Here is a 27,898-nt window from a genome sequence, read left to right as displayed (position 1 = left end):
TGCAGGAGGAAATCTGCATAGAAATATGTATGCGCACATATGCGACTGAGTTCAATGAGCATATAAATCTTTTATGCGGAACAAGATCTGTATATATGTATATATAATATGCCAATATCTGTGCTCCACCTCGGAAAACCACCGTCCCAGGGAGAGGAAAACTTCTTTCCTTTTTTGCTGGCAAATGGGAGGGCAAAACTCATGGAAATAACATGGAGATTCCGTGCGGGGGCCGCAAAAATAGCATGCGGACATCCGTGCCTGAGGTCCTACACAGATGCGCGTGTATACTTAAACGCATTGCAAAATGGAAATACACGTAGATTTACTATGCGGACGTAAATCCGCATAAAAATCTCTAGGACAACTGGCGTTTCGCCCCTGATAGAGGGAGCAGACGGCCACTTTATCTCCACGTGTAGGGTCAAGATCCCGTTCATCGATCTCCCTCGGCGACGTTAGATGCAGCCAAGGAAACCCCGAATCCGAACGCCCAATCCACGGGCCCTGACCTCCTCGTCCTCCGCCCCCACCGCCGCTGGCGGAGGAGATGGTGAGCTGGCGGTTGGTGGTGGAAGGAACGGCTGGCGCTGGGAACAAAGGCTGGAGACGTGAGCTTTTCAGCTCTTCCCGGGACGGCTACGGACGCCTGGTGATGGGTCCGAGCATCGCCTGCAGGGGTTTCTTAAATCCGCCATTTTCGTAATTTTCCATCAATGGTTTGGTACGAGTTGTATTTGAAGAAAGGGATCGTATAATATCTCCTGTGTGTTTTTGTTATATTTCATGCTTTATTTTCCGACGAAAATACCATTCATGTTTTGAGGCGCACTTAGCATTAGGACTTGATCTCTAACATTGGCTCACCGAGTTTATGTCTCTATTTGTGTGTTATTTTTGAGACTAATATAATGCAGTAACTCAACACAGTCACTGCCTATTGACTCACAGAAAAAATTCACTATATTTATTCTTTAAGTATATTGATTGATTTCGGATGCCTCGTTATGCTTCATCGATTCATTTCACTGAGGTCATGAAATGAAGGATATGTGCCTTAAACATTGAGGCCATACCCTTCCCAGTTCTTTGCTTCTACTTTCTCTTCGTTATGAGGGTGGACATTATAATACCAATCGATGGCCATTTTGGGTCTATAATCTCTATATTGTAAAACATCAGTAGTCCGGTTCATAGTTTCCGGAGTTTCCTCTTGACCATGAAAGCGTGCGACTGTTTTTGCTATTGCCAACATGTCAAGAATAAGCCCCAAGGAATACTTCCCCAGTAGCAAGGTGGGCTTTAGATTTTTGGTATTGACCCTATTATATTAGTGGTGGGATGAAGGACGAAAATTCCAACGGACTTGAAATTGAGAAGCTTCTGAAGAAGCTCAAGACTAGTTTTAGTGTTTCCTTTATATGGTTAAATTTGAATATCTGATGTCATTTGTTTTGTTGATGATTTTGAAGAGTAACTTCGATTGTATGTGGTTTTGCGGAGCGAAGATGGTGATATTGTTGATTGCGCCCTCATATTATAAACAACTAGCCTTGGATCATCCTGTATTAAAGAATAACCCTATCATGGTTAGGATTTTTAATTGTTTATTCTTTTATGCCTTCTACTTAGGCCAATCTTATTCTGTTCTTTCCTCTCACAAAAAAAATCTTGTTCTGTTGTTATTAATCATTATTGATAAAAGAATCTTCTGCTCCATAATAGATGAGACAAGGCTTTTCACATGAAGAGAAGGAAAGTAACTTTTTTCTCTGGTAGTTGCCTTGGAACAAATGTGGCAGAGAAGGAGAAGTTGCCCAAATGGAACAGTTCCTGTTCAACAATGAGTGACCCTTTCGGAGCTTGCTCTTTGGAACATGATTTTGTGAATGATGATGAGCCAAGGACTGGCGGAGTAGAAGTCAGCATAATATGTAGCTTCAATTGTTCATCACTAAGATTAAGACATTTATAATGATGAATGAATACCTGTATGAATCTGCACACCTCTGTAAACATTTTTAGATTGCTGGAGTAAAAGCAGGTCAGCAACAAAATTATTTGGGAAGCCAAGCTCATATTAGTTTATCATATCCACTTGTTATAATTAATGAACGGAGCTCAAATTCAGTTGCAGTGGTAAATGGTCAAAAACTTGGTAGAATTTGGATGGGGGTAAGCCATTTCCTTGCAAATGTTTGTTTTGGTTTAGTTACTCTTGGGATGGAAACTAGCTTGAGAAGTTGTAAAACCCAATTCTCGTGTATCTACAATTAATCAGTCGTCAATGGCTATGTATGCTTAATTATAACTCATATGATGGGTATAGAATACACAAAAATCAAAAAGCTTTTACCTACCCTCTCTGATGCTGTCATATTTCAGCTAAATGCATCTTAGTTTGCAGCAACAATATCTTCCATTCCTATCTTTTGTGATATACTTAGTTTAGTTTTACTATATTACATTATTTCGGTTTAGGTATCAACTTGCAATTGAAATTTTACCAAATGCTGATATGCTAGTTTTTTCAAGGTTATCATGTTGGTGAAGATGCAAATCCACTTGTTGCCAATAAGGCAAGGGATCTGCTTGTCAACTGTGTCGTCAAAGCAACTGAAGCAGAAGGTGAGATTCTCCATTGTGGAATTTCATTCATATTATAACATGTTTCACACTAAGATGATGCATGATGGTTGTACTATCACCATTGCTTATCTAAGTCGTATTCTTTAATTATTCTTAGCATATGGCATTTCTCTTATTGCCTTCATCCTCTGCCCTTGCCCATAGAGGGACATTCCTTAGTCAACTGGAGAAATGAAAGTGTGTAGAAAGAGAACTGAAAAAAATTTGGAAGAAATTTATTTTTATGTAAGGTTTGTCCTGTTCATGCATGATCTTTTCTACAGCTGAATTAACTCCAAATTCTAAACTTCATATTGCAAACTTGGAAGTGCAAACACCAAGAAGTTTGCTGCATTTTATTACTGCTATGCTTGCCTGTGCACCACTGACATAATTTTTCTAGGGCACATCACAATGAAATGGACAAGAAAAACATTGTTGTACCGTAACTTGAAAAGTGGGAAAACCCTCTTATATAAATGGACTCTATTGCTCATTGTTTGCTACTATTATTTATAATTGCCTCAGCTTTATTTTGGTCCAAGAGACGTTGCTTTATGAATAACTAGGTTCTAGTTCTAACAGTGGGAAGAATGGAAATTGCTAATGGGCTTTCATGGTAGATTAGGTGTGGGTGGTAATTCATATTGGAAGATTTCCTTGATGGGAGATAGATCAATCTAGCAGTTGATTGTATTGAATTTTCTTTTTTCTTTTCTTGACATTTTCTCTCTTCATTCTTTTTCTTTATTTCATTCGAGGAAAAATTGTAGAACATAAGAGCAAATCCAATAATGAGGTCCATCTGAGTTGGACAGCAATGCAGAGAAAGAAAGTTATTGCGTAGCATCTTTTCTTTGCTTTTTCTTTAATGGAATGTCCCATAGAAGATACAAGGTAGTCAAAACAAAATTCGAACATCACTGTAAGGATGAACTCAACATTAGCTCAGTGATCATATCCCTCTGTTTTAAATGGAGGTTCATGGTCCGAGTCTTGAGTGGTGCTATCCCTCAAAATTTCACCATAAAATATGGGTGGGATTTCCTCCCAAATAAAAATCCTGAGTTCAAGCCTTAGACTAGTATAGGACCCCCTTCTAGCCTCAAAATGGTTGTATGAATAGAAACATCAAAGATAGGTCGATGTGTGAGAACACATGGCAAACCTCCATTACAGCTCTTATTTACAACACATTCCCTGACATAATTCATATTATTCAAGGTGCTATCTTGAGTAGCAAATCAAATAGGGGCAAAAGTGAAGCAGATAGTAGTCAGATATAGATGCAAAGAAAAATGGATTTAGATTTGAGTATTCATATCCTAATCTACCGAATATGGATAGAGATTTGAGTATTCGACTATTCGTATCCGTATCCATCTCCGTCAAAGAAAAATGGATACACATATGGTAGGTTGCTGCCCAAGTTGTTTACAAATATCCAGTTCTGTTTTCAGTTCTATTTAATCTTATAGTAATTCTTATGAACTTTAAAGGAAAATAAGTGACAACATCAGCATTTCTCTAACTCGATTTGTCTTTCATTTAGTGAAATCCTTGACTTGTTGGTTCATAAAGCATAACAATCTGATTTATATTGGCATTTATATCAGTATCAATATCCACTTTGCATCCATATCCATTTAAAGTAAATAAGGGTATGAATTTTAGCATCCAATTAATATCCATATCCTTATATGTATTTGTTAAATAAAAAATGGATATAGATATGAACATAATGATGTCTAATCCATGTCTGATCAATTTTCTGCCTTAAAATCAAATAATTTTTTCTTTCAGACGATGTTCTTATAAATCAAAGTTTCGAGAAACATTACTAAGATTTATTTACATAATATAATATAACATATACTCATTGCAACAATAGAAGTAGAAAAATAAATGAGATTAACCATGTTATTTCATGGCAGCATAAGTATGAGCTTAGAGATTATTATTTAACAGAGCGAGAAAGTACAGTGAGTTTAGTATCACAAGGAATACATGCTGTCGAAACATTAGGATCGTCGATGATTCTAAAACAGAAATTAACTATGGTTTTGATGGTAATTGTAAGTCACTAATGCTTCCTTCCAACATATCCACTACTCTATTCATTGAAGGTCGATCGGCAGGGCGTATTTGTATGCACCACAACCCAACTATGATCATCTTTTTGGCAAACTCTTCAGTCTTGCCAGTCACTCCACAAGCTTCTAGGGTATCATATTGATGGAGATGGTCATAAATCCAGTCTGGAAAATAAATTTCACTAGTATTCTCTTCTCTTGCATCTATATTTTTCCGCGCACCAACCATTTCTAGCACCATCATCCCATAACTATAAACATCAGACTTGCTGCTGACAACTCCAAAATTCCTAGAGAAGACTTCAGGGGCAATATACCCAATCGTTCCCCTAGCACCTGCTATTGAAATGATGCTCTCTTTCGAAAGGCATAATTTTGCCAACCCAAAATCAGCAATCTTGGGACAAAAATTTTGGTCTAGTAGGATATTATGAGGCTTGATATCAAAATGTACTATGCGAGTGTTACACCCACGATGCAAGTACTCTAGCCCTCGGGCAATACCAACTGTGATTTCATATAATTTTTCCCAACCAAGTTTAATCTTTGCATCTACTATGTCCGTGTATTTATATTTCTCAAGTGATCCATTTGGCATGAATTCATAGACGAGAGCTCTCTTGGACCCCTCCAAACAGAAGCCTAGTAGACAAACAATGTTTACATGGGAAGTTCTGCCAATGCTGGCTACCTCGTTGACAAATTCCTCGCCATTTCCTTTAGACTCACTCAAGACTTTCACAGCTATCGGACGACCATCATAGAGATTACCCTTGAACACATTACCACAACCACCATGCCCTAACTTGTGACTGAAGGATTTGGTCATGCTCTTAATTTCTGAATACTTGTATCTTTTTGGCACTGAGGATCCATATTTATGTAGCAGGTCTTCAACGCCATGCACGTTCTTTGAGTGAGACTTTATGTGACGAAGAAGATGGACTAAAAGGATTAAGCACCCCAAAGATAATCCTGCCGAGGCAGTAAAGACTCCTGCAAAGAAGGAAAAGCATAACTACCATTTTAATGTTCTATTGAAGTGTTTCATGCATTACTTCAAAACTTTAGTATTGATCTCATAATTTGCATATGACCACAAACATCATTAAACATATCATGTCACATCTATAAAATTTTATGAGCACTCAATGCTATAATCTGGAGAAAAAAAAGCATCCAATGATTGAGATTTTGATATTAAGATTTTACATCATGCACTTGCTTATAAAGCAATTAACTATTTATCACCACTTAACATTTGATTTTTCACTCCCTTGGTCCACCATTTCCCCTTTGGTATACCTCTCATACATATGAATGCTATAACTTTAACTACAGCTTTTAACCACTTGGCAAATGACAATAATTTCCAGTAGTCTATAGGCTATAGTTTTATAGATGTGTTTAATCCACCACTCTTTTTAAACTACAAAATTTAATCTGAAGAAGTCCTTGTCATTTCCTATATGACGACCCATAACTCTTTTCTTGGATTTGTTATCACTTATTTCTTGGCTATATATTATGTAGCACGGCCTCAGGGAAATGCTTCTAGGGGTTTAACATGATGTGAGGAGGCTTGGGTTCTCTTAAAGTTGTGTTATGCGCCATTGAAATCTTGATGCAATTATCATAATGAATAAGGTGGCAAACCCAGGAAATATGGAATAAGGTTCAATGAAGGGGTTAAAAAGTGTCCCGAGCTATTGTCTTGTGGTCCTATAATTGGGAGTTGAGTTCAGTTTACAAGTGAACTGGCAAGGTTGGGTTAAGGAAACAAAGTTGACTAGATTAGGTTTTTGAAACTCAGTAAGGCTACAAGGGAGATATAGAGCACTTATAATTTATAGACGTAGGGTTATTTTAATCAATTGACACAGCCATAGGGCACTTATAATTTATGGACTCATGGGACTAGGCAAGCTTGCAAGCCCAAGCATGAGGGGAGGATGGATTATTGGGTAGATAATTTTCCAATGGGTATTTTGGATAATACATTGAGTATCATGAGTAAATAAAGCAGAAAAATTATTTTTTAATGGAATGGAAGAAGATGAAAGCCTTGAAATGTAGGTTTAGGAGAGGTATGTTGGTTACCTATCATGATTCTTGTCTTCTTTGAATTGTGAGTTCCTGCAGCATCAGAAAACAATTACTTTCAACTGTTAGAACTCAATTTTCTTGATTAAGAAACATATATAATTACATCATCTATTACTCTACAAAATATTCTGCCAAAACAACTATTTTTCATGGACAGAAACCTGCATTAAGAATTGTGCTTTTAGAGAAAATTGAAAAGCAGTAATGAGAAACCTGACAGTATTGCTTGAATTAGCAGGGACACAAATACAAAGAAGGGAAGTTCCAAGATCCTTCAATGATATCCACTAGAGGCATGATGTTTGTGTTTACTCTTTTTCCATTCTCTTTGCATTGTCTATTGCATGTGTAAGTTTGAGATCAAGGGAGGCTAGTCCACCCAATTTATCAAGATGAATAAATAAAAAGGGGTGAAGGAAGATAGCATTGTAACAGAGAGTCAAACACTACCCAGATGAAAGGAAAGGAAAAGAATTGGGGATCATGAGAGATCAATCCCGGAAGGTTACTGCAGAAGATTCCTGTCTGAGTAGGCTTCAACCCTAGGAGACCAAATGTTTGTTGCAACCATTGAACAGAGTCGTTGAACAGAAGAGTAGATTTAAGACAGAGCCCCTCAATGCAGCAATGGAGTGACAGTTGGAGAATGCGGTTTTTGCAAATCCAGGAAGATGTTTGTGGCAGCAAAGGAGAGACGAATCATTGAGAAGGTGAATTCCTTTGTAAGCAGTAGAATCAGCTGAAAAGCTTTTGTCAAGAAAAATCCTAGAGTTTCTCTCCTTCCAACAGCTCCAAATGATTGCTGCTATTAGCATGAAGATAACCAACTGGAGGCCTTTGTGGAAGTGATGAAACTCGATCCAGTGCAAAGATCCACTAGATTCTTGTGTAGAGAGGGGACTCCTAGCCGAGCACAAATGCGATCCCAAATATGCCTAGCAAAAGGACATGAAATAAGAATGTGGTCCACTGTTTCTACAGGGCAGCCGAGTAAGCCACAGATCATTAGAGAAGGCCAGGGAAATTAAGAATGTGGTCCACTGTTCTATAATAGTTTGACAAGAGAAATTAAAGACATGAATTATGAATGGCTTTGTTCAGGAAAAGACATGCTTTGTAGAAGGTACGAGTAACCTTGCCCAATGATTTTGATTAGAGGTGTCTAATTGATCCACTTGATGCAATGAAACTTTTGGCATTCCGCAGCTGTATTGTTTGTGAAGAAAGGTTTTCTGATGTCACAGCTTCAATCACCGAAGGACAGTATTGTAAAACAAGAATGAAAGTTGGATAAAGGAAGTGGTGAAGGAGAAAGAAAAGAAAGTACACAAACATGTTTATGCAAACATATTCCTCTATGAAGAAGAAAAGAAGAAAACACTATAAATTTTCTAAGTCAAACCTAATGTTGACTTATTTTCACATTTCAGGAACAACTTTAGACTTGATTGCCAGAGGATTAGTAATATGTCAAAAAACAGGAGTAGGCCAGCTACTTATATCACCGAGTTGATCAAGAGAAAAGTCAACGAGTCCTGGTCTGTGTCATCTGTCTCGTCTTTAACTAGAATTTCTGTAACCTGTTAAAGAGACAATGATAAAATTGTGATAAAAAGCTCCTTTTTCTGCTGGGCGTATCAAGGGAAGAATATTGGTGGTCTTCATGCAAGCTTGTCCTTACAGTATATAACAGATCTGTTAAGAGGGAAGTAAGATGTGCCGAGGAGAATTTGACAGGTAAAGAAGAACAGAAACAGATAGATTATGGAAAAGAACAACTGAATGTGGCATCTTTGAATTTGCGAAGCAAAGATATTAGATGAAAAATGTACTAAAGCTACAGATGGTACATGTTTTCTTTTTTTTTGTTTGGTAAAAATATTACATGTTTTCTTCGTAGATGGGCTTGTCCAATTGTTTAAGATAAGCATGATGTAAATGTAGTAATTTAGCCTATTTGGTGATATGTTTTGAGCCAAAATATTCCCAATTTCATACATATCTTTTTTTCAATGTGTAGTGCATCTGATATGATAGGAAGGTCTTGGAATACATGCAGCTCTTTCATCTGACTTCGTTGGATGGTATAAATGGTGGATAAAATTCATGAAAACTAGAAGAATTGGTTCTTCACAACAAAGGAGCACATGGAAACAGTTTGTCTAATAAAACCGCTTGTGGTATAACGCCCAGAAATCCTTCAAATATTCAATTGCCCTCCAGCGACACTCTGCACCAAATACGCAAATATTTCTACAGGAAATACGTATAATATGCTCAAATATCTCTATGGAGCATCATCTATCTTTACAATATGCTCTGCAAAGTGCAATGACGGTCCTTTTCAGATTTTGGCCCAAGTATTCATCGTATGTTCTAAAATTTTTCCTCTCACGAAGATAAGGTAAAGAAAAGAGGAAGAAAAAAGATCCAATCCAATCGACTACTTGATTGCGTACTTCAATCAAGTGAAATCTTCCATTATTAAAAAATATTGGGTCAGAAATAAGAAGAAGAATAACGGAGTGTCTATCTGACCAATATCAGAAGTCAGCACCGCGGCATTTCCCATTGAGAGCATCGGTCATCACGTCTACCAATCATCGCATTATACGGACTGGAACGCCGGGGGGTGGGGTGTTGGGGGGTGTGTAGGATCCTCTACGGTGCAGCTACTGTGGAAAGGGAAAATTATTGGTTAGAATTGTCTACCATGTGCATCCTGGAGCATCCAGTAAAAGATCATCACATCAATTGGAAAAGAAAAGATTGTCAGCTCGCTAAGTATGATTAATGTTAATTTTTTTGTTTAAAATTTTCGGTCAAGTTTAAATAATATATATTTTTAATAATAAATAATATGATGATTTTTTATTGGATGACCAAAAGGGCGGCTCCAACAAATAATTTCTCCGTAGAAGTCCCAGGAGATGAAGTTGAGGAAGGAGACGTCCTCGAAGGTGTCGGCAGGAGAGATGATTTGGTTGGGGTAATCAATGTTGGTTACGGTGTAGTTGTGGGAGGAGGGAAAGGATTGGGCGGTCATCTTTGCATATCAGCTTAAATCCTTCATAACCGCAGCAGGAGGGGTTGGTGGAGGAACTCTGGGTTACCCAGAATGGATAACTAATAACTTGTCTGCCACAGGTCGTGGAGTATGGACAGAATGAGGCTGGGGGGCTGTTCGCAGGGTAACCGTTGATGGAGATGAAGAGGAGGAGGAAGACGAGGGGAGAAGAAGATGATGAGAGGATTCTACAAGGCATGGTTCCGTAGCTGGCCTGTAGGTGTATGAGTGCTGAAAGAAAGGTCTGGCCCTCGGATATTTTTAGGAGAGAATGGTGGGTGGGCATCTTGACTTGGTGCTCGACCGCTTGCTGGAAAGATGGATCTACCATGCCCATCCCCTTTGGCTTCTGAAACCTTGGCTGGTTCGCAAGGTTTCTAATTTCAAACCGAACAGCAGGATGCGTTGCCAGTTTTGCATGGCAAAATATGGCGGAGACCTAAAATAAGCCAGCTTTGTCCCCTTCTTCTCTCGCTCTCTGCTCCGCTTTGACGAAGCAAAATGACCCAGACGGGCTTCCAGCCAACATTGTACCCAGGACCTTCAATGTCACAGCTTACGTTCGTCAGCGATCCCAAGACTGGTTTGTGAGAAACAGGGTGAGGAAAATAACTTTATCCCTTGCGCGTTGTGCACTCTGTTGTTTGAGCAGATGGTGGGATCACCACCGACCGCTTCACTGTTCAATTCAGTGGTACAAGACGTAAGTCAAAGTTCCCATGCATGGAAGGCAAAGGAGACCTCAAAAAGACCCACAATCCATTCCCTCCAGTGCTGTTTCGCAAGAAAAGGATGGGAAAACTTATATGCACTTTACCAGACCCTCTGGCCATAGGAGGTAGACAACAATTCTATTCTCCCTATTTCTCTAATTGGACTAGGATTTTGCATGTTTCATCCTGCATTTTTTGAGATATCATTATGATTATTTATGTTATCTTTGCTGTTGACCTGCCTGGATTGCCTGGCCACATGCTCATTGTTATGGGCCAAGATATTAGATGAGAGTGAAGAGATGCTAGACATAGGGACTATTATCTGCAGCCAAAATTATTCATGACATGTGCTTGGCTCATGATCGAAATCGAAATCAGAATTAGAATCAAAATCAGAATCAGAATGAAAATTTGAATCCATATGAAAAAGTAGGGATTGAGTTTTAGATAGATTGGACCATTCTTATTCTATCCCAGAATCAAAATTGGAATATGACTCTCCTCATCTAAGCGGTTGGAACGGGAGACCCATTTCAATTTTCATTTTAGACCTCCATTCCCCCCAACCAAGAAGAAATTATCTTGATTGCTATTACTTCAACCGATACTTTCAGTTCTTAAAAAACCCCACCTTTTTTGCATGTATTATACTCACATCCAAACCTCATCTCTTGCAATGAACCTAGAAAACAATAGGATATATGTTTGAGGTTTTTTTAGACCACCTTTAGCCCTGTATTGGCTATGCGGAGAGGATGAGGGTTACTGGCAGGAAACTGCTAAGGTTGTTAAACAGGTGAATTGTTGATGAGCTAGCTTGTGTTTAGTTCAAATTTCAGATCAAATTGTCGATGAGTAGATTCAGAACTAAGCCTTCCTCTATAACTGAATAGACTAAATTTGAAGAATCAAGAAAGTTTCTTATGTGTCATTTTTGATAACAAATAGAACGATGAATAACCAGTAAAATATTAAATTTTTTTTTCTACGAAGAATTGATAATTTAAATATCATAAAATTTTTAGGACATATATTCTTTCATATGTCCAAAATCTTTTCTTTTTCTCACCGACTCTATACATGAAGTCTCTTTTCTATGTAGCAGAAATGACGAACATAAAATTAAGTTTTTCGCCATGCACCATTTATATTTTTATAGTTGTTTTTGTGGCTTTTAACGTTCAGACATCTGAGACTTGGACATTGATGTTAGTCCGTTGGCTAGTAGAGTGCTTCGTGACCGAACCCGTGGACTTTAATCAAAGAAACAGAAATATCAATGGAAACATTTGAATGGAACAGGAACTAACGAGTGAGAAACCATCAAAATCATAAAGAAACTGCCATGAGTAAAACAATAAAGGAAGGGGTTACAATATATCTTTCCTGTAAAATAATGATTGTTCTTACTTTGTGACATCAACTATTAGATCATATATTATGCAAATGTGGGAGTCCATCATCCCACATTAAATAGCCAAGAGAGTTTTTAAAGATATAAAAGGAGATTTCTTTACTAGACATACATATATATATATATATATATATATATATATATATATATATATATATATATATATATATATTTAAATGACTTGGACTTGGGCTTAGGGTTTGAAATTGGGCTTAAAATAAATTTGGACCAATTTATTTTAAACGAAATTAATTATTTAATTAATTTCTGTGAACAGTTATCATGAGTTAATTGTCTATTTAACTGTCTATTTGAATAGATGTGTTTCTTTATTTTTAAAGAGACATAACTATGGGAGAATAACTATTCAACCTTTATAAATGACATGAGTCTATGGCTTTTCGAAATTTAATCTTTCATCGTATAGAGTTCCGCAAGACTTTGTTGAATCTGGAAGAAAATTATCTCGAAATCCCTATGTGTTGGTAATATCTCTTTAAAGATAATAATTTTCCATACCTCAAAATCTACTGCACACGGTTATTTTTCTAACATAGTTTTTAAAGTACTCCAACATCTTTCTTCAATCCGCCTGCATGTATCTTGAAACGGTCATTGCGATTGACATCGCAAAAGAATGATATTAAATTATTATTTCGACGAAAGATACAACCTGAATCCCACGGAAAGAGCCAACCAGACTTATCTGAGGTGGTTGACATTCCTTTCTTTAAGGGAGAGGTCCTAGATTCTTCGTATCTCAAGGAAAGGAAATCTCCTGCAGAACACCCATTATTATTAATCGTTTGAAAAGCATGCACGCACCACACGGAAATATAGATAGACACAAACACCAAAGACGAACTCTGTAGGACCAAAAGGATCCAGCCTTGAAAATTAAGTGTTTGATGGGGAATGCTTGCTATGCTTTTATGATTGAAGATTGCAGTAGCAGAGAGGTTTTAGTCTTCATCAAGGCCCTGCTTCCTAGGATTGAAAACTGTCATGCAACATATAAAGGTATCAACTGATCAACTGAAACCAATCAGCATCCTAGGAAATACTCCGAGATCAATAAACTAAATCATCTTTCCATCAATCACTGTGAAATTCTTACAGATGAACTGAACAGAGCGTAGTCTAATAAACAGCAATTTCCTACTTGGGATTTGATGTGGAAGGATTCAAGTTGACCTCTGTATTGCCCAAGGCAGGTAAGCTGGGCACAACCGGCCTCCGCATCTCGGGCGTGAACAATCTGAAATCGCAATCACACCAATCCGAAATCTCCGGTAGCCGCCACATCTAGAATCATTACTGATACCATTATCACATGGATGAGATATCCGAAACCACCAGGTGACATGGCTAGCTATTGCTGCTCATTTAAACCACGTGTTGACCTTGGCACACAATTATTGTATGCGTGATCGCCTGTAGAAACAGCCGTCACTCATCGTAGAAGTGGCCACCAATTTTCCTTTATAAACTGAGGGGGTATAAGTCTCTCAAAATCCTCTTGGGAGCTCTCACATTCTCTCTCCTATTTCTTTTCTCTTTTTTATTGTTCATTGAATTCCGACTAACTTAAATATCGGAGAATCCCCTGCCGAATAAATTATGGCTAGAGGACTTCTTTGCAGGTTCTACAGCTCACCTAGGAGCTTCCGTAGCTTCACCAATGTCGCTTCACTTCAGCTCAGCCGATCTTAACTAGATTTGGAGTTCAGCAACAACAAAATTCACTAGAGCAGATTTACATAAAATCAGTATCTTATCATTATAGTTAGAGATGACAATTTTATCCGACCCACTAGGTACTCTACTTGATCCGATCCAATCAAAATCCTGGACATATATGGATTCTAAAAAAAAATATTCGAAGTGGATTCGAGATTGGATATGGATAATGATATGCTGTGTCCCAAACTCAATCTGATATAATCTTAATCTAAATTTTTTTTACAAAATTATAATTATTTTATGATATTTACTTAATAAGTTCCTTATCAATCTGATTGAAATCTGATCTAACCCCTCTTATCTATATGATCTAATCTGATCCACGTCTTTATTTGATTCGATTTGATCCGACCTGAGATGGACACAGGTAAGTTCCAAGGAATTATAAAGTAACATCTATCGCCATAATTCCTGCATGAAATCCTGTAGGTGAGGCGAGGGCTCACGGCAACTTCTCGGATGGAGTATCACGGCAGATACGCATGAAACTCTCCGCGTCGTTATTGTAACCACGTTGCCCCGGCCTGTTCTGCACTCTGTGCAATCCTTTGCGGTCCGGTCCAACATGAAACCAAGCTTCAAAAGCGCCGCATAGTTACTGCTGATCATCTCAGAATCTAGAAACAAGGGCGCAATTGAAGACTTGCATGAACTGTGAAAATTCAGCTCATCTGAAGATTCTCTGATGAAAGACGCCGAAGCGATATCGTTCTGACAAGGTATTTTTTGGTAGTAATTGGGTTGCTTCTCCGAACAATTAAAGAGAAAGAGGAGCTTCTTGTTACGATAACATAGAAGATGTGCTCGAGTGACAAGAACTGACCTGCTATCACAGAGGATGTGCTTGATACGATAGTCGTGGCCGAGGAGTTTAAGAACAGGGACGGAGCACTTGCAAGCCACAACAAAAGACGGATACCCACAGCATGACGGGTGTTCAACCTGGATCCAGAATGGATAGCTTATATTGATGCCATTCCCGCAGTTCTTTGGCTCACAGTCCTCTATTACCAGGCTTGTAGCAAAAGCTAACCCACCTCCCAGGGACAAGGAGATGAGTAAGAAACAAACATCAAAATTCCTCTGGACTCTAGTAAGATTTTGGAATTCATTTGAGCCGGAGGGAATTGAAGCGCTAGCAGAAGAGGACAGGAAAGAAAATGTGTGAAGTGAACAATCTGCGATGGGTGAGTGAGGAAGAGCAAGTTTTATTATTAGGAATATGAGTGATGTGGTAGCGGCAGCATATAGAGTTAGACTATTCGATAATACAGTTCCAAGCATTAACGAAACTGCATGCTGTATGGGATGGTATGCTGTTTGCAATTAATATTTTGAAAGCTTCTCATGTCATATCAGAGGGAGATTCTTCGACAGTTATAAAGTGGTGATGGATTAACATCTTTAAATTTTCCTGGTCATCCCTTGAGGCAGGATTGTTTAAAAATGATGCATCTCTTCAATCTTTTAAAGCTAAACACATTTTTAGAGAAGCTAGCAGTACTATGAATTGGATGACATTATATATTACTGCTCATATGGGACCTATATTATGGAAGTTTATTTTGTTAAAATGTAATATTTGTTCTTGTTAATTTTTAAGTTATATATGTTTTGGTTTAGTTGTATGTTACGTTCATATATAGACTCATGTATGGTTGGGTTCATGCTATCATGGTGATTTATGTATTGATGTATGAACCTTTGTAGGATATGATAGCCTCACACATAAAATACTTTATGTACTAGAAGAAGAAAAAGATAGACATATATGAAAATAAAAAGAAAAAGATCCTGAATCTACATTCTCTCTCAATTTTTCTGTCTCAATTTTTACTTTAATCTTCTCTCAAATTTCATCAAGTTGGTAAACAATACCAACAAAAATGGTATCAGAGATAATCAACAAGGTCTGAGTTTGAAAATAATAAGTGAGAAAGAGAGCACCATTCAAAAAGATCTCCATGACAAGTTCAAGCAACATAGGTATGAGGATCAATCAATCTTCTATTCCTATTTTTGACGGAGAAAACTATAATTATTGGAGCATCAACATAAAGACCCTCTTCTTTTCACAAGAAATTTGGGATTTGGTGGAGAATGGGTATGAAGAGTCATCCACTCCAACCAACCAACAAAGGAAGCAAATGAAGGACTACAAAAGAAAGGATACCAAAGCCTTCTTCTTTATCTAGTAAGTGGTGTCTGATAAAATTTTTTTAAGAATCATTAGAGCCGCCAAATCAAAAGAGGCATGAGACATCTTGTAAGAGAAATTTCAAGGAAAAATCAAGATGAAAACTATCAAACTTCAAACTATAAGAAGAGAGTTAGATAATTTAAAAATGCAAGAAAATGAGAGCTTGAAAGATTACTTCTCCAAAATTATGGAGATTATTAATCAAATGAAGAGCTATGGTAAAATCACCATCGAGCAAAGAATATGTGAGAAAATTTTAGCTAGTTTGCCTCTAAAGTTTGATACTATAGTTACTATTATTGAAGAATCTAAAGATCTTTCTACTTTAAGTATTCATAAGTTGATGGGATCTCTTAAAACTCATGAGCAAAAGTTGTTTAGGCACAAAGCATCATCATTAGAAAGTATCTTTCAATCTAAGCTCATGGTGTTTGACAAAAATTCTCAAAGAGATCCATTTTTACTCATGCACAAGTTAAAGGAGAGTCATCCAGAGGTGGCAACCAAAGTAGAGGAAGAGGAAGAAATATGAGAGGAAGAGGCAGAGGAAGGGGAAGAAATAACTCCCTAAGAAATCAAAATGACGAAAGCACTCAACTTAAGTGCAACATATGTAAAAGATCTTCTCATGTTGAAAAAATTATTGGTTTAGAAGGAAACCCCAATGTTATAATTGCAAAAAGTTTGATCACGTTCAAAAAAATTGTAGGTACCAAATAAGTGAGCAAGTATACTTTTCTGAAGAAAATGAAGGCGGTCAAAGTACATTCTATACATATCAAATCGTGGAGAAGCAAAAGAATAATGTGTGGTACCTTGATAGTAGATGTAGCAACTACATAACCGATAACAAGTCCATCTTTGTTTGATATTGATACTTCTTCAACCTCACAAGTCAAGATAGAAAATTGTGTACTAGTCCCAACAAAAGATAAAGAAACAATTACAATTGACACAAAGAAAAGGAGGAAGTTCATCCATGATGTTCTATTTATTCCGGACTTGACATAAAATCTTTTAAGTGTTGGATAATTGATTGAGCATGGGCATATGGTGCACTTTGAAGACAATGGATGCAAGATATATGATGACAAAAGAGAGAAAAAGCAACTTATGATATATATCAATATAGAGAAAAATAAAAATTTTTCTCTTATTTTGCACTATGCAAAGAATGTTGTATGGAAGATAGAGGCGAATGATGAGTCATGGCTATGGCACAAAAGGTATAGGCACTTGAACTTTCAAAGTTTAAGAAGTCTACATCAAAAAAATATGGTGTATGGTCTACCGGCAATACAAGACAAAAAAGAAGTTTGTGAAGGATGTGCACTTGGAAAATAACTTCAAGAGGCATTTTCAAAAGAGCATGCATAGAGAGCCAAAGCACCGTTGGAGTTTATTCACACTGATATATGTGGACCAATAAAAACTCTTTCTCATGTCAGCGACATCTACTTTATTACCTTCATTGATGACTACTCAAGAATGATATTGGTATACTTTATAAGATATAAGTCCGAGACATTCACCATTTTCAAGAAGTTCAAAAATTTTGTAAATAGATAAAGTGAGCACTATATCAAAGTGCTAAGAAGTGATCGAGATGGTGAATACAATTGAAATGAATTTGAAAAGTTTTATGAAAATATTAGTTTACAAAGATAATTGACCTTGGCTATACATCAGAATAAAATGAAGTTACCGAAAGAAAGAACCGTATTATTTTTGAAGTGGCTAGATCTATGCTCAAAGATAAAGGCCTTCTAAATTTCTTTTGGGTGGAAGTAGTGTACATGGTGGTGTACTTGATGAATAGATATCCAACAAAAGCTCTTCAAGAAAAGACAACATTTGAAGCTTGGTCCGATAAAAAGTCTTCAGTGAAATATTTCAAAGTCTTTAAGTATGTATGCTATGCGCATGTTCCAAAAAAAAGAAGGCACAAACTTGATGAAGTAAGTGAAAAATGCATCTTTGTTGGCTATAGCTCTAAATCAAAAGGCTATAGATTTTTTAGTTTGAAGCACACACTACTATAGAAAGGACTTATGGCAGCACTTACGACAACAGTGGTTTGAAAATTGTTGCTATAGACTCTACGGCAGTGGTTATACATAACCACTGTCATAGTTTTGACTTGTAGCAGTAGTTACTTATAACCGCTGCCACAGGATACATATAGCAGTGGTTATTGAATAACCACTGTCATAGGTCTAACCTATGGTAGCGATTACACACCGCTGCCATACGTCTGATATATAGCAGTGGTTAATCAACCACTATCATAGGTTTGATCTGTAGCAGTGGTTATGTATAATCACTGCTATACATTTAAGATATGACAGCAGTTTCATATAACCACAGCTATAGATTTTACCTGTGACAGTGGTTATATACAACTACTGCCATATGTTAACCTATTGCAGCGATTACTCATAACCGCTGCTATAGGTCAAAACTATGACAGTGGTTATTTATAACCACTGTCATATCTCAAACTTATGATAACGATTATATATAACCGCTATGATACAGTAGACCATAGCAGTAGTTTTGTTTAACTACTGCTATATCAGCAGAATATAAATTTTTTTCATATATTTCTCTAAATATGATATAAATTTAAAATTTAAAGTTCATATTCATCGTTCATTATCTAAATAATTATTATTAGAGTATCGTGATAAAAGATCATCTCAATCTGATAGCCCTAGCTATGTCGATCAATAAAATTTGATATCAACGATCACAAATGATCGCATGATGATCTAATAGATAAAAAATACTGATAGATCCAAAAACTTACAACGATGAACTCGATGATATTTATATCACACTATCAAAATTTTACTTCAATCGGACATCATTATAATGGTCAATTTAGCACGTAATGATTTTGAATATTAAATAAAAAATGAGCGATCAAAAGATCAAATTACGTCTAATTAAGATAATTTTCTAGATAAATGATCTTTACTATCACTTTAATCGTTCGAGTAATGGTGATCATAAAATTCAAATTGCGTGTATATGAATCATTCAAAGAATGGATGCTAAAGTTGTAAGAGAAGAAGAGCTAGCTCGTATTTGTTTCGATCGAGGAACGGATACTGAAGTTGTAAGAGAAGATGAGCTTATATGTGAAAGGTAAGATTTATTTGATTCTAAACTAATAATTAAAATGATACTTTTTAGATTCTGATTGATATTTTATGCAACTTCAGTATTCGTTCCTCGATCGAAACAAATACTTCTCTCACAACTTCAGTATTCGTTCTTCAATGGTTCATATACACATGGTTTGAATTTTATGATCATCACCGTTCAAATGATTAAAGTGGTAGCAAAAATTATTTATCTAAAAAATCATCTTAATTGGACGCAGTTTGGCATTTTGATCACTCATTATTTATTTAACGATCGAAATCATCGCATGCTAAATTGACCATGATAGTGATGTCCGATTGTAGTAAAATTTTGATATTATACTATAAATATCATCAAAATCATCGTTATAAATTTTTAGATTCATCAATGATCTTTACCTATCAGATTATTATGCGATCGTCCGTGACCGTCGAAATCAAATTTTATTGATCGACATAGCTAGGGCTATCGAATCGAGATGATCTTTTATCACGATACTTTAATGATAATTATTTAGATAATAAACGATGAAGATAAATTTTAAATTTTAAATTTATACCATATTCAAAAAAAATATGAAAAAAATTATATTTAGGCTCTATAGCAGCGGTTGAGAGATAACCGCTACTATATATCTATAGCAGTGGTTCTAAAGATCGCTGCTATAGATTTATAGCAGCGGTTGATAACCGCTACTATTAACCTATAGCAGCGGTTTTAAAAATTGCTGCCATAGATAGATTTAGAAATTTTTCTGACCGCACCCTCTCTTCTTCATTTCGCACTTAACTCTCTCTCTCCTACCTGTGCCCCACCATCGGCCTACCTGCCGTCGCCAGCTCCAACCTCCTTGACCCCACCTCCCTCTTCTCCACCGTCGGTTCCTTCATCATCACTGCCGTCGATGCCGCTGCTGCCGCCGCTGCAAGGTAACCCTTTTTTTTGTGGCTCCGTAGGAAAGGGAAAAGCAGGGGGGTGGGGGGTGCGAGCGGAGCAGGCCAGGGGGTGGGGCGGAGGATGGAGGGGGGCGGTGGGCCATCACGAGGTGGGATGGCATAGGGGGTGGAGCAGAGGATAGGGGGTGGGGTGGGGGCCGGAGGGGGTGGGGGCGCGAGTGGAGGGGCGGCGCATGGTGGGGTGGCGCAGGGGGTGGGGCGGTGGCTGGGGGCCACAGAGGATGGGGGCCGCAGGGGTGGGGGGTGCGAGCGGAGGGGTGGTGCGGCACGGGGTGGGGTGGCACAGAGGGTGGGTTGGTGGATGGGGGCCGCAGCGGGTGGGGGGCACGAACAGAGGGGCAGCGCGTCACAAGGTGGGATGGCACGGGAGGTGGGGGGCGATGGTGATGGGTCGGAGGGCAGTGGTTGGGGGGGTGGGGTGTTGTAATAAAATAAATTTTATTATATTATTATCAAATAATAATTATAATAAAAATAATAATAATTGGGATTCAGGTTTGGATCCGATCTGAGATTCGGTCCGGATTGACTTGGATCCGATCCGGGATCTCAGATCGAAATTTTGATCGAGATCCAGGTCAGATCCGAATCAGGATCGGGATTAGAATCTCGATCGGATCTAGGTACATCTCTCTATTTTCATAGAGAGATGAATGGTAGTGATTTAATGTATGCATTGATGTAACTTTAGACTTCCGTTCAAGTGTCGATCATAGATCTCCAAAATGAATTTTATAAACGGCTCTTGAATGCTCTGTTTAGGCAGTTCAAAAATATATCAATTTTTTATTATTATCATGACGTTCTTTATTCTATTGTGAAAAATTCTATCGTAGTTATCTCATTTGTTCTCTGGGTACGTATTAAATATAGTTAAAATATGATCTATCTATATTGTATACTTGGAGAATTGTAGGAAGATGCTGTTGGATTTTTTTTGGATATAGAACAAAAAACAAAGATTATATTCGAATCCATCTATATCGTGTACTTGGAGAACTGTAGGGAGATGTTGTTGGATTTTTTCTGAATATAGAACAAAGAACAAAGTTCATATCCGGAGATGTTGTCGGATATGATCTATCTATATTGCAGGCATATCTTCCTCCCATCGATACTTCTGAGCCTTTACTGACAGTCACATCTCCGACACATACTTCACTCATCGATCTAGCTCCACCAACATCTATGTTGAATAATCCCAGTGAAAGTAGATTTTTATTATATCAATTATTTATTTATTTATTTATTTTATAATTATTGTATACTTTTATATATTCGTAATGTATTTTTATTACAGATACATCATTAGTAGGATATTTTGCGGTCCCACACGCATACCTCATGTGTGGAACCACCAGCATCAGGTTATAGTGGAGTACGATCAGGAGGGGAGGCCAGTATGGGAGATCGCGTGGGAGATGCTTTCTTTTTTCAGAGTGCTTGTGAAGCGGTCCGACATCATTCCTGTAGTGCTCGTAGACTGACGATTGATGGACCTCGATGTCAAGGATCAGGTGTGGAAGGAGATTTGGATAAGTGTATCTTAATTATATATATGCATGTGATATATTTATACTATGTTTGATTAGAATAATTTCATAATTGATTTTTGATAATTTTGTGCAGAGAATGTATGACTTTTCAAATCGTGAGAGGGCTCGAGATGCCCGACTGTAGAAGATTGAGGAGTTGTACTGAAACTACAAGGTCAAGCTCCACAGAGGGTGGCTAGAGCACTGTAGGGATACTAAGGAGGATCTTGTTCCTTAGATTCATGACTATCTCTCGAGTAAGTGGGAGGGGATGGTCAGGCATTGGAGGAGTCAGAACTTTTAGATTTAATTTATAAATTATGAATTTTTCATTATACTGACCATTGTATTAGATTTTAACTTATGTGATTTAAATACATTTTAGGTTACATCTCGTTAGAACCGAAAGAACTGGGTTGTTCAGGAGTACACGCATACTCTCGATCATGAGTCTATGGCCAGTTGTGTGCATAGAGAGGCAATAAATTTGATCCTTTAGTTTACAAGTTACTAAGTTGTTGTTCTTTTGTATATTTTTAATAAGTTGGTTGATTGTTATAGCTGGCAAGAAAGGGGGTGATGCCTGCCCGTAGCACCATCTTTCGATTGAGTCGAACAGACAAGAAGGGTTGGTCGATGAATGTGGTGATCAAAAGAATTTTTGTAAGTAATAATTGGAGTATAATTAGTATTATAGCATTTTTTATAATATTTTATTTTAATTTATAATTATAGGAGTAGTTAGATGGCTTGCGAGCGAGGGCTCGGACACCTCTGGTCTCCATGACCATCTGTCTCAGATCTTAGGACCTGAGCACTTTGGAAAGATTTGTTGCAGAATCGGACATACGCCGATGAGCTACTGGTTTGAGACGAGTGTCTCCTCATACACTTTCGAGGTCATCAGTCGGGAGCAGCTTGACGAGACTTTGACGCAGGTAGCTCAAGCTTAGGAGTGCGCATCTCAGGCTTAGGAGCATGCATCTCAGCTACAGAGCGCCATGTCCGCTACGGTGAGTCAGCTTTTCGCTCATTTTGAAGCTGCTTTATCGAGCATTCAGGATTTGTTGGCTAGCATTTCAGCTCTAGCCCTCTTGCTCCAGCTCCAGCTTTAGCCCCTCCAGCTCCTGCTCCAGTCCCTCTTGGTCCTGCTTCAGTTCCTCCTGGTAATGATGAGATATTTGGAGAAGAGAATTTTGATTTAGAAGATTTTTGATATATTTTATTTTTATTTAAAAATATTATAATATAATTTGATCAGTAATACAATTTGAGTATTAGAGATATATTTCTATATTATTATTGAGTTTTATGTAAAATTTTTGATTTTGTAAGTTTTAGTTTGAGTAATTATATATTAAATTATATCTATTAGGTGAAAAACGATAAATTTAAGCAGTTAGAAAGTTACTACTATAAGAAAAAAGATTACGACAGTGGTTGTGAACCATTCCGTAGGCTAAAAAATTACTGCTATAGTCTACAGTAATGGTTGCACAACCACTGCTGTATCTGTACTAACTGCTGTCGTTGGTCCGTGCCAACTACTGTCATAAATCTATGGCAGCGGTTGGACAACCGCTGTCATAATTTATGACAATAGTTCTATAACCGCTACTATATAATTTAACGCAGTGGTTATACAACTATTGCTATACACTCTATAACATCGATTAAATAACCACTGCTATAGAAATGGTATAGCAGTGGTTGTATAACCGCTGCTATATTACAAGCTATAACAACAGTTGAATAATCACTGATATACCCAGTATATGGCAGCGGTTATATCAACTGCTGCAATAATCACTGTTATAGATCTACGGCGACAGCGATAGTGGCAGCGATTGTGAAACCGCTGCCGTAGGTTATGACAGTGATTTTTTTGGCTACGGTAGCAGTCGGCAGCCCTTTCCTATAGTAGTGACAACAAGATAATCATAAAAAGAGATGTTCTTTTCAATAAGAAGGCTACTTGAAATTTGAATGAAAAGAAAGTTGAAGAAAATATTGTTACTCTTGATGAAGAAATTTATAATGTTCAAAATGAAGAAAATGAGGATAAAGGTTCACCACAAACTTCTCCAAGTATAAGTTCATCACCAACTCAAGCTCAAGCTCATCTCCAAATTTGACTCCCATAAGAATGAGAAGCCTAAGTGACATTTATACCACTTGTAACTTTTATATGATTGAACCCAAAACTTATGAAGAAGCTATACATGAAGAAGTGTGGAACAAGATAATGCAAAAAGAAATTAATGTGATTGAGAAAAATAAAGCTTGGGAGCTAGTGGAGAAACCAAATGACAAGAAAGTTATTGGCATGAAGTAGATCTACAAGACAAAACATGATTCGGATGGGTCTTCAAAGACAAAGTAAGATTACTAGTAAAAGGATATTCTCAACTATTCGAAATTGATTATCCAAAAATTTTTGCATCGGTTGCTCGATATGATACAATTAGAACTCTCATTTCTATGGCGGCATACAAAGGTTGGAAACTATACTAACTTGATATAAAGTCGGTATTTTTGAATGAGATATTGGAGGAAGAAATTTATGTAGAACAACTTTAAAGCTTCATTATCAAAGGTCAAGAAAGCAAAGTGTACAAGTTGAAGAAAGCATTGTATGAGTTGAAGCAAACACCCTGAGTATGGTACTCTCAAATTGATGCCTACTTCAATGAAAAAAATTTTCAAAGAAGTCCAAGTGAACCAACACTTTATGTAAAAAAGTAAAGTAATGACATTCTCATTGTCTCTCTTTATGCTGATGATTTGATCATTACCGATAATAATAAGAATATGATTTTATCTTTCAAAAGTGATATGATGAAAAGATATGAAATGAATGATATAAATTTACTTAATTACTTTTTGAAAATTGAAATCAAGTCAAGAGAAGATGATATTTTTATTTGTTAAAAAAAGTATGTAGAAAGCATTTTCAAGAAGTTCAAAATGGAGAATTGTAATATTGTAGCAACACCTTTAGTGGTAAATGAGAAGTTCATGAAAGAAGATGAAAGTGGTGAAGCCAATGCAGCACTATATAGAAATATTATTAGAAGCTTATTGTATCTCATAATTACGAGGCCAGACATAATGTTTGTATTAAGTTTACTTTCTAGATTCATGTAAAAGCTAAGTAGGGTTTACTTTGGAATGACGAAAAGAGTCTTGAGATATATCAAAAGCATCAAAGATTATGGCATCATATATGAAAGAAGCAAAAATGACAATATGAAATTATTTAGGTTGTCATAGTACTTGAATCGAAAGTATTGATGATATGAAGAGCACATCGGGCTATATATTCTCTTTTGGATCTGGTGTTATATCTTGAGCATAAAAGAAGCAAGACATCGTGGCATTATCGTCCGTAGAAGCCGAATATATTTCAACTATCTTGGCAGCACAAAAAATAATTTAGTTGAGAAGAATACTAGAAGACGTGGGTGAGAAGTAAGAAGAAGCCACCACACTATTTTATGACAACAAATCTACCATCTCTATGACAAAAAATTCTATGTATCATAGCCACACCAAGCACATCAAAATCAAGTACCATTTCATAAAAGATGCGATAAAAGAAAAAGAAGTTAAAGTGAAGTATGTGAGGACTCAAGATCAAGTGGCGGACATCTTCATCATGACATTACCCAAAGAGAAATTTATCTACTTTAGAGATCTCATGGGTATTCAAGAACAACCATTAAATGGGAATGTTAAAATGTAATATTTGTTCTTGTTAATTTTTAAGTTATGTATGTTTTAGTTTAGTTGTATGTTAGGTTCATGTATGGGCTCATGTATACTTGGGCTTATGTTGTCATGGTATTTTATATATTGATGTATGAACTTTTGTAGGATGTGGTAGCCTCACACGTAAGAGGCCTTGTGTACCGGAAGAAGAAAAAAGTAGACATATATGAAAAAAAAAAAAAAAAAAAGAGAATCCTAGATTTACATTCTTCTTCTATTTTTTTTATTTTAATTTCTACTTCAATCTCCTTCCAAATTTCATCAAGTTGGTAAACAAAACTAACATGTTTTTTCTTCTTAACTATTATACATTTTATTTTCAGATTCTTATGGATGTATCTACTCTAGAGTGGTTTAATGAATTCCGATTTACCAAAAAACAAATGATGTGGGATAAACTATTTTCGATGTTGATTCTATGCTAATATGCTCTTAATTTTAGACTAATCGCTAGTGGTGACCCAAGAAACTCCATCGTTCCATGTTGACGCGGTCAGAAGAGGATGTATTTGAAACTACGGACCCTTCACGTGCAAGCTTGCAGATAGAATCCTATTCATTCATCTGGCAAGGGGAACAAATCACCTCCTGCTTCCAGCTGTGAACCAGCCACGGGACTGGACAGACCATTAACGCACTCTATCTTATCTTATTTCACCCAATCCAGGCTTGTGTGAGACACCAGGTTTGAAGTTTCTCCACCAACTACTCTTCTATTCCGTTCAACTCTCGTTTTCATTGTTCCTTCAAAATAGGAAAAACTCTTGTTTTCTGCTGGTCAGTTCTTTACGAAAAATTATTAGATAGGCTTGGTCTACAATAAATATTATAGGCTAAGTTAATGAAAAAAATATCGTAGGCTTAGTCAATACACGTTTTTCACTATCTCAAAATACTGTTCGGGTATTGTCTTTTCATTGGCTTAATCCATATCATTTATTCTAGGCCAAACCTATCTAATAATTTCTTGTCTTGGGCTCCACTTTTGACTTCCGTCTTATTATTACTTGGACCAGGTCCAAAGGACCACGCCAAATCCCACGGTGGATAACACGCCACGTTACCTCTTGTATTTCACCAATTCCCGATTACGCGTTATCCACCGTGCAAATGCTCCGAGATTTGCCCCGCTCCAGTTGGACCTGGCCATGCTATAATTTCTCCGCTGGCCATTGGTCTAAATTTCACCAAATCCACCGAAAAACGTTATGAAAAAAAAAAGAAAGAAAAGAAACGGAAGCAAAGGGTGGTAGAACGATCGACAACATACCGCAATGTTGGTGGCTCACTCGGTTGGAGCAAAAGCAGGCGAAGACAAAACTGGCCTGGGTAAACTGGTACCCGCAGCGCCCGCCGGAGAGCTCGCAGGGATCGCACTCTGCTGAGGTCTTGTCAGACCAGCCCAGCTGGAAGCCTTTCTTCAACACCCTTCCAAAGTCGCTAGACAAAGCGCTCAAGTTTCCCCAGTTCACCTCCTGATGGAGTACCGGCACCACCACAATATCTTGGCACTGCTGCACCCCTTCGTATTCTTTGATGTCCGAAAAATCACGTTCGGTGAAGACGTAAGACTCCTTACCGACGCTTTCGGAAAAGCAGGTTACTCGGCGTTCTGATGGACCGTCCGAGCAATCGAGAAAGAAGGTGAGGTTGGTGTCTAAGGAGGTGTAGTTTAGGTAGTTTAGGTTGGGGTGATAGTTTAGGTAGTTTATGTAGGGGTTGTAGTTGAGGTAGCTTGAGTAGGCGCTGTTGCTCAGGAACAAAGTGTCCATAAGGGTGAGGTTGTGCCGGGGCCTGGGGCAGGTTCCGGCGGCGAGGACATCCGTGTCGGCTAGCGAGATTGTTTGTTTCTGGTAATCGATGTTGGTCACGGTATAGTTGTTGGAGCCGAGAGAGAGGATTGGAATGTCATCTTGGCAAATCAGTGCAAATCCTGGGTAGCCACAGTAGGTGGAGGGGATGGTTGATAGATTCTGAGCTAGCCAGAATGGGTAAGTGATAACGTTTTTGCCGCAGATCGACTTCGGACAGAATTGGGTCGGCGGGCCATTCACGAGGTAAGCGTTGGTGGAGATGAGGAGGGATAGGAGGAAGACCAGGGCGATGAGGAAGGGAGGAGGTGATGAGGGGATTCTACAAGGCATGGTTGATACTTTGATAAAATTGGTTGGGCAAGTGATGCCTTAATGGGGAGGAGAGTTTTATCATTCCGATAGCCTCTAGATTTTGCATCGGTCTTGTTGAGCGGGCCCTACAGCTATGAGAAGTCGAGCAAGGGACGAAAACATACAGGAGCGTTATTGGTGGACTAGACATGCCGAGACGGTCGATAGAGTGCTTCAGTCAAAGTGTTTACTGTTCCAACGAGTTCATATCTTCTCTTTTTCTTCTCTTTTCGAAAAAATTCCACAGGACTTAAAATGAGCAATAATGTTGGACACATTGAGCAAAAATAAAAATGAAATATGCGCGTTCCAAAGACTTTAATTTTCCATGCCAAACGCATGCCGCCGAGTTTG

At 37.6% G+C, this 27,898-nt stretch overlaps 1 protein-coding gene and 1 long non-coding RNA gene across 2 annotated transcripts; one reads left to right on the top strand and one right to left on the bottom strand.

Moving 5' to 3' along the window:
• Positions 1 to 11: 11 nt before the first annotated feature.
• On the top strand, positions 12 to 8,840 carry LOC105045659 (uncharacterized). The gene is made up of 3 exons (XR_832098.3): positions 12 to 724; positions 2,536 to 2,628; positions 7,066 to 8,840. It is a non-coding gene; the product is annotated as an uncharacterized lncRNA (long non-coding RNA).
• LOC105045652 (LEAF RUST 10 DISEASE-RESISTANCE LOCUS RECEPTOR-LIKE PROTEIN KINASE-like 2.1) lies at positions 3,737 to 27,781 on the bottom strand. Its single transcript, XM_010924010.4, has 3 exons — positions 26,650 to 27,781; positions 6,822 to 6,857; positions 3,737 to 5,717 (listed from the first exon to the last, which is right to left on the bottom strand). Exons 1-3 carry the CDS (start codon positions 27,521 to 27,523, stop codon positions 4,684 to 4,686), a joined length of 1,944 nt encoding a protein of 647 aa, XP_010922312.2. The 5' UTR covers positions 27,524 to 27,781; the 3' UTR covers positions 3,737 to 4,683.
• Between the last annotated feature and the right edge of the window lie 117 nt (positions 27,782 to 27,898).

This window comes from Elaeis guineensis, chromosome 2, assembly GCF_000442705.2.
Source record: "Elaeis guineensis isolate ETL-2024a chromosome 2, EG11, whole genome shotgun sequence".
NCBI classification, from domain to species: Eukaryota; Viridiplantae; Streptophyta; class Magnoliopsida; order Arecales; family Arecaceae; genus Elaeis; species Elaeis guineensis.
This window is presented reverse-complemented; position numbering and strand designations above follow the sequence as displayed.

Excerpts from the sequence above, each read along its gene's own strand:
- LOC105045652 (XM_010924010.4), bottom strand. The coding sequence starts at position 27,523 with ATGCCTTGTAGAATCCCCTCATCACCTCCTCCCTTCCTCATCGCCCTG. Across the intron at positions 6,858-26,649 it reads AGTGAGCCACCAACATTGCG|GAACTCACAATTCAAAGAAG; the intron begins GTATGTTGTCGA and ends CTGATGCTGCAG. Across the intron at positions 5,718-6,821 it reads GAAGACAAGAATCATGATAG|GAGTCTTTACTGCCTCGGCA; the intron begins GTAACCAACATA and ends CCTTCTTTGCAG.